The sequence below is a fragment of the Fomitopsis serialis genome, assembly GCF_022376445.1.
Source record: "Fomitopsis serialis strain Sig1Antser10 chromosome Unknown B0H18scaffold_563, whole genome shotgun sequence".
In the NCBI taxonomy this organism is placed as follows: domain Eukaryota; kingdom Fungi; phylum Basidiomycota; class Agaricomycetes; order Polyporales; family Fomitopsidaceae; genus Fomitopsis; species Fomitopsis serialis.
In genome coordinates, this window is record NW_025955523.1 from 8,275 (window position 1) to 20,931 (window position 12,657).

At 57.4% G+C, this 12,657-nt stretch overlaps 1 protein-coding gene across 1 annotated transcript; it reads left to right on the forward strand.

Moving 5' to 3' along the window:
• Positions 1 to 6,939: 6,939 nt before the first annotated feature.
• On the forward strand, positions 6,940 to 12,087 carry B0H18DRAFT_1111385 (uncharacterized protein; the record flags this gene model as incomplete). Its single annotated transcript, XM_048032776.1, has 5 exons — positions 6,940 to 7,677; positions 7,866 to 8,317; positions 8,366 to 8,934; positions 8,955 to 11,609; positions 11,663 to 12,087. The coding sequence occupies 5 exons, from the start codon at positions 6,940 to 6,942 to the stop codon at positions 12,085 to 12,087; spliced, it is 4,839 nt and encodes a 1,612-aa protein (XP_047884406.1).
• Between the last annotated feature and the right edge of the window lie 570 nt (positions 12,088 to 12,657).

A 12,657-nucleotide genomic window follows, 5' to 3' on the forward strand; every position in this document is an offset into this window, starting at 1 on the left:
ACGCTGCGTCCGTCGATCCCTGCCCTCGTGTCGGCTGGGCTTTCCGTTCTTCCAGCTGCAGCCGGAAGCCACCAAACGGCTCTCAGAAATGTGTCTTCGTTCGGGTGCACGATGACACCCTCGTCGCGCGAGTCGATGCGGACACATCACTTGATATACTTGATGTGCCTGCCTCACTGCACGGCCCAGGCACCTGAACCCGCGAGAACGAAGATTTGGTACAGGAACGGGGGGTGGTGACGGCGGGGCGAGGACCGTGGGCTACTCGCAGTCCAATTCACCGCCAAGCTCCTCAGTCTATCATAGACGTCGCGCGAAAAGGCCGATATCTGTGCGTGAGCCACAATGACAGTGAGTACGTCGGTTGACCGAGCGAGCTCGCCGATCGTACCGCATTGCGTGACCGTGCCGGTCGCGACATGTAGGTCGCCCCGTGGGCCGTCAGTACCACCGACGTGCGTGGTGACCACCACGGCAACCGTGTTGGTTGTCATGGTCGTCACGAGTGGTGGTGGCTGTGTAGGAGATGGTGGGGTTAGAGGCGGGGGAGGCACGTCCAGCAGGGACGCACCTTCGTCTTTCGAGCACGTATGCTCGTCTTCCTTGCCTATACCGCACCCTTCCCCTTCCCCTCCTTCTGCCAGATGTTCCTCGTCTACCCCTCCTGCCTCCGCACTCTCATCCCTCTCCTCTGTCCCTATCCCTCTCCTCCTTCTCTCCTGAGCGCTATCTACGGAGTGCGCGCACGATGTGCTTGTCGTAGTCGCCACTGACGTCGGGGGCCGCTGAGAGGTCGATATTGAGTTGAATGGGAGTCCCTAGGAACGAACCCTCAGCGAGAACTGTGAAGTTCTCGCCAGGTTGACGGTCGGGAGGCCGTTCTCGCCGGTCGGGATCCGTAGGTGCCGGCTGCTGCACTGCGGCTGCGATTTCGAGCTTGCGCGTTCGGTGGGACTGCGCCAGCGTCGGATGGCGAGCTCGCGGCGTCGCCGGGATTGCAAGGAAGGTGGTGGTTGCTGGAAACACCGAGGTTGAGGTTGAGGTTGAGGTTGAGGTCGAGACTTGCCAGCTGAACCACTGAAGGTTCAGCCGCCTTGAGGTCGGAGGCTTGCACTTCCTGTACTTAGGGGGTGCAAGTCATCCTGGACTGCGGCCGCACATGAGTGCTGGCCATCCGAGGGTGGATCGAGGTTGTTCCACGTTCCTGCTAGCTGACCCAGGCGGGGTTCGATTGTACCGGATGCTCGCACTTCCGTGAGGACGTGCGGGCCGCCTTGAATTGCGGTTGGACGTATTGTATGCCTGCCAGACATTGAGTCGCGAGTGAGGTCGTCGGGGTCCTCCCACTCCTCGGCCAGCCAAGCCAAATGGGGTTCAGCTGCGTTGGAGCGGCCGAGGGCCTGAACTTCCGTGAAGACGTGCAGTTTATTTTGAAACATAGTTGATCGCGCGCTGCAACTGCTCGACGAGAGGTCAGGGAACACCGCGAAACAGGCAGTCAAAGTTGAGCCGGGCACGTTGGACATGCATCGCTGCGGGTCCGTCGTGCCGCCTTGCAGAGTGAAAGGTACGGCCGCGAGGTCGTCCCGTAGCACAGGCGTGCCCTCTTGCAGAGCCGAAGGTACGACCATTAGGCCATGCCGGATCGCAGCCACGTGATCTTCGTGGGCCCCAGTGTGCACGACAAAGGTTCCATTTGTCGCTGCAGCTCTGGGCGCATTCATGGAAGCGTAGGGCACGTCGAACGCGCAGATCTGCGCGTCCACGGTGTCGCCGTGCATTCTGCCCGGTACAACCTGGAGGTTGTACCAGGGCCCGTGCGTGTGATGTGTAGCCAACAGGGCGCACGACGACCTTCGTGTTCGTCGATACACGTGTTGGCGCGGGCACAGGGATAGGCGGCGGCGAAGGAGGTACATCCTGTAAGGGCGTACCTGTTGAACCGTATAGGTGCCCACCGGGCCGCCGGGTTCCACGGGCCGGATCGCACTGCACGTGCTGGATCCGCACTTACCGCATAGAGCAAGTCATGCGTGGGAATGGACTATACAGTAGTATTAGTCAGTGTCTCTCAGATGTATATAAGACCCACCAGTAGCATAGCTCTCTCTTCAGTTCCTTCACCACAAAGTAACTTGTGTGCCTCAAGTATCCAACCTTCAAGCAGGTAAGTTAGAGCGCGGTCCACTACGTGTGACCTAGTCTGCTCAACAGTACCTATAATCATCGAGCCTGCCAGGTGCTCCGGCTTGCTCTCGTTGTCGAACCCTTCCTTCTCCCTTTCTGTCTGCTCATAATCCCTATCCTCCTTACGCCCTCCTCGCTCCGCGTTCTCCGTGGTCCGCTCAGTCTTGCTGCTCAGCGCTAGACCTAACACGTGTCATTCAAGTCCTGGTCGCGCGGCTGGGTTGCGTGTCGCCAGAGCCACGGTAGGAGTCGCCAGAGTCACTAGACCCAAGAGAGAGGCCACCCAAGTCGAGTCACGAGACGAGAGGGGAGAGGTGAGGAGCCGGGGAGGAAGGAAGTAGTGATCTGGTACCGCGAGGTGCCAGGTCGTCGGTTGCCGTTGACTGAACCGGCGGCAGGTCAGCCAGCCAGTCGCGGATGCAAGTTTGCCTTCGCGTTGGGACGGCGCGTGCTTCTGGTTTGCCAGACGGGTGCGTGCGGTGGCTGCCCAGAGAGCGGGAGTGGTCGAGGACAACGAGGAGGCGGTGGCGGTGGCGGTCGCACGCAGTGCGGTGGGCGCTAAAACTTGGGGCGCAATGTATGGATTAATCCTTACCTTTTCGTCCGCGCGAATTTGTACTGTTCCGGTGGTAGACAGATTCACGAATACATTGATATAACACTAAGAATTCACTACCTTTGACACTTATCAACAAACAGAGATTGGTATCAATTGTGTACAGTACCTCGTTGCGGCCTCTCCAGATCACTACTGCGCCATGCGTAGGCGACCAGACGTTTGTGGATGTAGCAATAGGTAGATTTAAACGAAATGATTATTGCTCAACCACCCGTTGTGTCTATCAAAGGTCAAGAGCAAGCTTGAGCTGTCAAGCGATAGACTGCCGGCGGATTGGCGAAGCGGTTGGGAAGCTCCCGATTGACGGCTAGACAATGCGTGTATAGGCTGCGGAGCGGAGGTTACAGACATAAGTACAAACACTTCTACGCTTTCATAATCGTACAGTACGGACAGACGAGCGACTCGAGAGCAGGGATAGGCGAGAGCATGGATAGCGAGATTGATAATGATGTTGACAGCAATAAAATAGACGTACTTGAGGACCTACAATTAACGTACCTCACGGAGACTCGACAAGTGTTTCCTTCGCGATCTGGCGAAGAGCTGAGAGTGAGGTGTCCCTCCCTAGTCTCCCTGCTCCTCATCAGACACATCCATATACATAGTCGAGCTCCCTTCACCGCGGTCCTCGTCATTGTCAGCCATGCGTGCGGTCGAGCCCCCGTCGCCGCGAGGTACGCCCGCTGTAGGACACGGGCACCGAGGGCCCTTTCTAGTAGGGCCTCCAATGCTTTTCTTCTGGTGGCCCGCCGCAGAGAGCGCATTGTTCACACGCCTCCGATTCTGAAGGCGGGTTAGGCTTTCGTCCAAGGCCGCCCCCATGTTCAGACCCTTCGCGGTCACCATGAGGTGCGTAGGGCAGGGATCTGGCTTGTCACCTGCCAGATGCGTACGGCCTTGCAACGGAATGACTACGCCGTTGTATGCGTTGAGACAGTATAGAGCCGTGTAACGCGCACCGTTTACTGCGCCTGTAATCAATTCGTCGATGAAGCTCTCGACATCCTCGAGTGTAATAGGCTTGTTCGTCAAAGTGGGCCAGTAGACTTTTCTGAAGTAATCTTGATCTTCGTCTGACGCCTTGTGTACGGCCGGCCACCACAAGTCTTTGGACTGCTTGAGCTGCATCACCTCCGCCATAGCGCAAACCTGGTTGTCGAGGGCCTGGCGAAGGCCCTCAAGGAACTTGGCGTGTTGATGTTTGAGCTGGGCGGTGTTGTAGTCGCGCTTGACAGGCTTGTGTTGTATAGTCAGTTGATCGTGTCAGTGTTTACAAGACGAAGACTCACGATGGCTATACCCTGCTCAACCCACATCTCAAGGGGCCACTGATTATTGATGCCTTTTTTCAATGTACGCATCTGCCTGGTGCTCTGTGGGTCCACGTTGAACAGGTGCATGTCTATCGCCCCGCAGAACATGTGGCCTCCCGCACTCCAAGGCCCTATGCCGGGTATGACCCACCGTGGTCCAAGAGCTGCTGCGCGTATCGCTGGTCGTCGTAGGCCAGGTCACTTTCCCGCACGTTCAAGCCTTTGTCGGGGGAGTGATAGGGCGGGTATTCCTCAGCATTGATGCAGAACAGGAATGACATTTGTATCTCTTTAGTGTTCAGGATGTGCTGTCGCCCGGCGTGGTAGAGCTGTGGAACTCCTCGTGTTAGCACTGTAATAGACAGGAATGTCAGCCTGCACGTACTCACCTTACGCAAAGCTTTCCGGAAATCCTGAGACTTCAACACCTCCAGTAGGCCCATCGGGTACGTTCCAGCCGTCATCACCAGGCTGACGACGGAGTCCGGAACTGTGACCTGTTCGGTCTCCCCAGGAACAGGGTGATGGGGCGCCAGTTGCAAGACCGCAGTAAAGATTTGGTGCAGGAACTGGGGCGGCACGTAGATGCCCACTTTCCTCCTGACCAAATTAACGAACGCGTGTATCATGTCCTCGTGAAGAAAGAACGGCGAGCTCATGTTGAGAGTGCACGCCTCTTGATCATAATAGTACCTATAGTGACGTGCTTCAGCAGTTGAGATGAGAAACCCTACCCTAGCGCACGCACTTGACAAAGATCAACTGCGGATGCTCCTCCTTGATTGTTAGCTGCAGCTGCTCCCAATCCTCCTTCGTAAAGTCCTTGACTAGCTGTGTAGACATGATGTTAGAGGAGTACTACACTGAGAAACGGAAGATGAGACGCACCCAATCGATGTCGCGAATGTACGGAAAACCGGGAGCTGAGACCAAGTTACCGAAGGCCTTGTGGACCACAGCTGGATAGGTTAGTTGATGTTGCTCGACTGCGTCCTTGTTCTCCTCGACCTTGCGATCAATTATGTCTAAGATGGCGGGTCGGGTGAGGCGTCCGATAGACGGTGATTCCAAGGTCGTTTACTTACCAGGGTCCCTAGACTTCTGGCGGCCAGAAGGATGGGCGACTGGCCCAAGTTGATCAGTTTGCTGTACCCTCACAATGTAGGCTATGGTTCTCACCTTGTGTGGGGCAATTGTAAATGTTGTCCGCTTCAATCTGGTAGAGAGCGCGATCTTCAGGTCTCTGAACAGTACCCTTGTGTGAGTTGCTGTCCCCTCTACCTCTCATGCGAGAGTGGGAACGAGAGGGGAGGGACGAGCAGACGGTGCACGCTGCCGTACGATGCGAGACATGGACATCGATGTGTACGGGGAGCCTACAATAGTAGTGTATGAAGCTCGACTGGCAGAGAACCCTGGCTGCCTCATTTGCCTCGTATGCTGAGTCACTGACCCACGTGACCACAGGTACAGCAGCCGGGGTCCCCCCCTTCAGAGGTACGCTCCATGCGCAGCCCCCTATTCCTTACCTCGAGTAGGCCCAGCTGCCCTGAGCAGGTCTAGGACGCCCGCTGTGCACACGTCAGATGCTGGCGCCTTCCGCGTCGGCTCACCGAGTTGCGATACACTCGGACATCGTTTCAAAGTACGTACCCCGCCTCTAATTGCTCGCAGCCAGGGCCGGCATTAGTGGGGGACATGCGCAGCCATTTCCCATGCCACCGCCTCCATCGCTTCGGTGGTTTTACGCCCAGGGTGGTACAGGGCATGTGGTACGTAGTATAGAGACCCAAGCTGCTTTAAGTACTCACCGACTTAATATCTGCGTTCAATACACACGAATTCACACCAATACAACTGTGTGATCTGCCTGCGCAAGACTGTCTGGTCAACGGAGCAATGTTGGTTAAAGAAGACTCACCGTGGCTCGCAAAGGGTCCTCTTTTTTATCTCTAGGTTTCTTACGAGGTCGCAGTCAAGAGGAGCGTGGTAAAGCGCCGAGTAGGGGCGCGATCGCTGCCATATGCGCTCGTATTCACGTGCCCGTAGTGCATAGCGTGGGTGTACCCATGGGTGTCTCAGAGCATACCCATACCCATACCCACATGGGTTGCATACCCATGCCATGGGTATGGGTTTTGCATGGGTATTCTGAGTACCCATGGGTATGGGTAATGTTATGGGTAGTCCTATGTGCAGTTCATGCTCAATGGCTTGCAAGATATGATGACACTTATTGTGCAGAGGCCAGAATATCAATCAGGCACTGTACAGTTGGTGAATTCTCATCATAAATTGATGCTATGTGCAAGACCAAGGATGAGCACCCCTCAGACCAGTTCACTGACTGTGTGGTCAATCACAACAGTGGGAGTTTCCAGTTTTTGTCCCACATACATGCAAGAACAATAGAAAAATGAGTGGGTATGGGAGGGGTCAAAGGTTCCCAGTGTATCAAAGTCAAACATAGCAATACTGTAACGGATATTCCCGTTACAGTATATCTTACATTACATATTTGTCCTTGTTGCTCCAGGACTCGTATGGCGCGCCGGCGCACCTACGAGTCCTCAGCCTTTTACCTCGTCACCGCCTTTGTATGCACTCTGTAGACAGTACCTCTTGAATAGAGACTGGGTGCAGCGCATACGAGGCACGACGAGTGAGGCGCCATTACACTTTTTTGCGCTCCAGAAAAGCTTCTATCTCTCTGGGGACTATCTACTCTAGGCAACAAACTCTCGAACCTCGAAATTCGACATCAACAAACTCTATGCTACTTTGATCATCCTCTGGCCAACTCGACAACTCGACAAGATGTCCGAGTCGACCAACACCCCGTCCGCACCTTCGCGAGGCAGCCGCGGGTCCCACAGTGGAACCCGCAGCAAGCTGAAGGCGTTGCGTGCGGAAGTCCGAGCAAAGCTCGCCGCAAGTCAAGAGCGGATCAACAAAGCCCTCGAGGAATCCAAGCAACTCGAGGCCGAACTGCTGGCAACGGTCGACGCCGCTCTGTCCGAGGCCAGCAGCTGCAGTCGGTCTTCTCGCACGAAGACCACCCGGACTGAGTCTTATCACCGCGAGGACTCAGCCGGAGCCCTCACAGAGCAGGCGCCGTCCGACCGTGAGGTCGAACAGGCACCGCGCACTGAGCGGCTCGAGCCCAATGTCGAGCCCGCTCAAAACCGCCCGGAGACCGACTCTCCACCTGCTTCGACCCAGCCGATGAAGCTCGGCACCACTCTGAGGAGTGGTGAGCGCGCCGAGCTCGACAAAGTAGCCGTAGTCGAGCTCGTGCCTGGATTGAACGAGCAGCGCCAGGAGCTGACTCGTATCAGCACCCGGGAGGGCATAGGCACACAGTACTACAGTAGTACTGTGTGCAGTGGGAACGAGCCCACGCGTGTAGATACGCTCGTCGCGTGTTCAGAGATGAGCCGCGACACAAAATATATATATTCGTCGTCGAACGCCGTGCGCGCCACGACGAGCAGCCTGCTCGACGCGACGCGCGACGCGCTCAACGCTACAGGCGTCGAGCGCCACGAGTCTGTGGTGAGCGCCCCGAGTTCTAGCGCCCACCGCACTACGCTCGACCGCCACCACCGACCCCTCGTCCTCGCCTCCTCCCACTCTCTGGGCAGCCACCTCGAGCGCCCGTCTGGCGAACCAGACGCGCGCGCCGCCCGACGCGAGTGCGAACTCGCGTTCGCGAATGGCTGGCTGACTTACCGCCAGTCCAGTCAGTGGCGACCGACGACCTGGTACCTCCCGGTACCAGATCGCCAATTCCTCCCTCACCGGCTCCTCAACTCTCCCTTCTGGTCCCGCGCCTCGACTTGGGAGGTCCCCTCTTCGAGTCCGATGACTCTGGCGACCGTCACAGCGGCTCTGGCGACACGCAACCCAGCCGCATGACCCAGGACTTGAACGACACGCGTTCAAGTCCAACGCCGAGCCGCAAGACTGAGCGGACCATGGACAACGCGGAGCAAGGAGAGTGGAAGGAGGACAGGGGGCAGAGGAGTAGCGAGGTTGAGGAAGGAACACAGGGACAGAGGGAGGAAGGGTGCGGGGCGAGCAGGATGCACGAGCACGAAGGCTCGACAACCACAGGCACGTACTCACCGTACGTCCCTGCATCGCCGCCTCCGCTTCCAGTGCCCGCGCCAGCACGCGTAACGACGGACGAGAGGTTCGTCGTGCGTCCTATTGACCACGAAGACGGCACTTCCGCCTCCAGGTATGACTGCGAAGTCGTACCAGATGTTTCGCGGGATAGCACGTCTGTGCTACGGGACGACCTCGCGGTCGTACCCTCCAATCTCCGAGGCAGTACGCCCAGGATACGGGACGACCTCGTGGTCGTACCGTCCATCTCGCAAAGCGACACGGCGGACGCGCAGCAGTGCACGTCCGACGTGTCCCATTCATCCATCACCGACCGATGGATAGCGAGTACGCCGAGATTGATGCTCGACGTACACGCTACCGACCAGCATAAAGGGTCGAGAACTGAAGGTACGCCCCTGATGGACGTACCCACCTCGATACCTCCTACCTTGCCCGCATCCGCACCAACAAGCGTAGCGACGAACGTTCAGTTCGTCGTACGCGTTGTTGGTCATGAAGACGGTGCGTCTGCGCTACGGGACGACCCAACGGTCGTGCCTCCCATTCTGCAAGGCAGAGCGCATGCGGTAGGAGACGACCTTGCGGTTGTACCTCCTAATTCGCGAGGCAGCACGACGGACCTGCAGCGATGCATGTCCGAAGTGCTCTACTCAGCTTCGACCGTCCATTGTGCAGCGCGTACGCCTAGCCTACGCTAGACGTACCCGGTGGCTATGACCACTGCGCGTCGACCGTCCCTGACCCTTCGTCTGGCAGGCCCATCGCTCGACCAACTGCGACGCCACACGGCCTGCACGTCCTCACGGAAGTGCAGGCCCCCAGTTGCTCCGATGTAGCTGAACCTCCTGAGGTTCAGCTGGCCAGGTCGTGGGACGACCTCGACGACATCTCCAGCAGCCCCCAATCGCGCGCAGCCGACCTCCGAGAAGACTTGCACTCCCAACCGGAAGTACAAGCCCCCGGTAGTTCCAAGACAGCTGAACATCTCGCGGTTCAGCTGACAGGTCCACGATACAACCCCGACCGACTCGACGAAGCGGCGGACCTCGGCCTCGACTTCGACCTCGACCTCTCCAGCAACAGCATCCACCGCTCTCTCCGCGATCTTGGTGCCCCGACGAGCGCGCTGCCCGACGATCGCGTATTCCCGAGCAACGCGCGAGCTCGAGATCGCGACCCGACTACTGCACTACCAACAGTGCAGCGGCCGGCGCTTACGAACCCCGACCGACTAGAACGGCCTCCCGACCGTCAACCCGGCGAGAACTTCACAGTTCTCGTCGATGGCTCGCTCCTAGGGACCCCCACCCAGCTTCATACCGACCTCTCCGCGGCCCCCGATATCGTTGGCGACAATGACAGGCACCGCAAGTCGGAGGTCGCCCGCGAACTCCGAAGAGCGCGTGAAGGACCGAAGGACGGTCAGGACGGGGACGAGGGCGATGTGGGTGAGGGCGAGGAATCACGAGAGGTAGATGAGGAAGGTCAGGCAGAAGGAGGAGAGGGGGAAGGGTGCAGGGCAAGAAGAGAAGATGAGCTCGTCGAGCGGGATAGCTCGACGACAGGTACGTCTTCTTTAGACGTATCTCTTCCTCCCCTACCACCATCTCCTATCCCACTACCACCACCTGTGACGACCACGACTACCAACACGGTTGTCGTGGCAGTTACCACGTACGATGGTGGTACGGATGGCCCATGGAGCGACCTACAGGTCGCACCTGGCCTGGCAATGCATTGCGATATAGTTGGCGAGCGAGGTTGCTCGACCGACGTGCCCAACGGTTGTACAGCTCACGCGCAGACGTACTACTTCGCGAACGAAGTTTATACCGAGGAGATCGGCGATGAGTCGAAAAGCGAGTACCTCACGGTACTCGTTCCGCCGTCACCACCTCCTGTGCCGATACCACCACCGGTGACGACCACGACAACCACATCGGTTGTCGTGGCATTCACCATGAAGGATAGTGGTACCGCCGATTCACGAGGCGATCTACAGGTCGCGCCCAGCACGGACCAGCATCGCAATCACGACGCACAGATGGTGAGCCCTACGCTCAACGGACGCGCCGCTGATGTCACCGGCGACCATACGTTCCACTCGCGACCTCCGTCATCGGTCCCATGCACTTCACTAGGGAATGACCTCAAGGTCGTTCCCGAGAGTGCATATCGCGGTGCACTCGGACTGCATGGTTGCAGTACCGAGGCACCCCTAACATCCGCATCCGACGCAGTACAGGCATCGACCTCGTTGGTCGATGCAAGTCATGCAGAGGATGTCACACGCGGACGCGACCCCTCCACTGCCAAGGGCGAGTACCATGAGGTACTCGCCAACTCACCCTTCCTAGTCACAGTGTCGCCGCCCTCTCACGCATCGAACACGACGGGCCCACCGATCGTCGTGAACAAATGTCAAGAGGGGATGGCGTCCGAGCCCAATTCCGTGGATCGCGAACTGTCGACCGAGACGTCTACCACAGTAGACGTACGGCAGGCCGCACCTGAGTCCGAAGGGCGACCGTCGGGACGCTACGTGCTACCGGCACGTCGCGTTCAGCAAGACCGACGTGAGCTGGCTGTATCCCTCGACAGCGAGCACCAGCCCAAGTACTGCGAAGTACCTGGAATTGGAACACCTAGCGAGAACGAATATTTGTTCTCGCGGGTGCGCAGCACGGCAGGCACCTCGAGTGAGGTGCCCGCGTCGACTAGCACGACGACGACGTCGCCGCGTACCCGATCAAGGAAGCGCTTCCGGGAACTGGTCGGAACGGAGGTGGGTGAATGGCAACGTTCACCTACTACTATCCATGGCATTGGGACCGAGTCGGGGCGAGTGCAGGGGAAATCGTCAACCACTACGAAGTGGGATGCTATTCTGAGAGGGGAAGGGAGCGGGGCCTCGAGTGGCCGCCGCCTATCTCACGCTACCACCAGTACATCGCGTGAAGAGGTACTGGTCTCGGATCCTGCAGTGACACGGACGCCAAGCATCGAGCTTGACGTACGGGCCTCACGTCGAACATCAAGGCAGGTACTACCTGTACCACGAGTGTCGAGCGATCGACTCGACGTGCAGCATACTAGTGATCATCGCAGCCACGACATCACCTTGGAAGCCAGTACCTCGCGCCGCGAAGTACTGGGATTGAACCGAGTACCGACTGCACGGGGTCACCCAGTGACTGTCGATGTGAGTCAATGGCCCATGGATAAGGCGTCGCGCGAGGAGTGCTTCACACTCCTTGCAGACCAACTCGACCTCGACCTCGATGAGGCTGATTTTGCGGCGAGTGTTGGCGAGTGGGACATTTGGGCTCACTGCAAGAGGTCAGCACTTAGCTGTGGGCATGCAATCGAGGAGATGTCCCCGCGACTGGGGACATATTCTGTGCAGCTCGTCGAGCATGGGACCACTTCCAGAGGGAGTTGGAAGTGGTTCCTCTCGAGTTCGATCCTCTGCTGGTTGCACCATTACCTATGGAGATGGTGCGATATTGGGCCTACAACAAGCTGGGATGGCTTGTTGTACCACCTCGCAGTCAACCTCAGGATGACTCCGACTGGTACAACTCCTCTGATGAGGAGCCTCGTACCACAACTCGTGAGGATTACTCTGACCATGTTGAGTCAGAGTCTCTCTCCGAGTCCGAGCATCATAGCTCGTGGGATTCTTCGAATCCAGGTTCTGGGGCAAACTCAGTAGTAGTCTCTGACTACTACGAGCAGTCCGAGATGGAGGATACCTACAGTTCTTCTGCACTATCTGCTGAAGACGAGGGTAACTCCGAAGATGCAGACTATTACTCGGAGTCCGAGTAGTAGTCTACATGCTGGTTGCACAACTCTGTCGAGTTGTGTATGACAATGGTGAACGGTCGTGTCTGCTCACTGACATGAAGTAGTTTGTCGCTGTCTACAGTTCAACATCATCTTTGTCTTGCCAATTGCTACCACCGTTGGGTGGTTGCATGTACTATTCCTTTCTTTCCTTTTTCTCTCTGTTTCTCTGGTTATCGCTGGGACCCGTGGTCGTGTCCAGTGGGGAGAGTGTAACGGATATTCCCGTTACAGTATATCTTACATTACATATTTGTCCTTGTTTGCTCCAGGACTCGTATGGCGCGCCGGCACACCTACGAGTCCTCAGCCTTTTACCTCGTCACCGCCTTTGTATGCACTCTGTAGACAGTACCTCTTGAATAGAGACTGGGTGCAGCGCATACGAGGCACGACGAGTGAGGCACCATTACAAATACACAGGGGTGTACCTTTTTCCAAGTTGTAGACCTGTAGTGTTGTTGCATGTCATGCTCACTTGTTATACTGCAATAGAATGGGCAAGTGTGTTGCCTGAAGTAAGAACTGAAGGGTAGGTAATACAGGATAGGC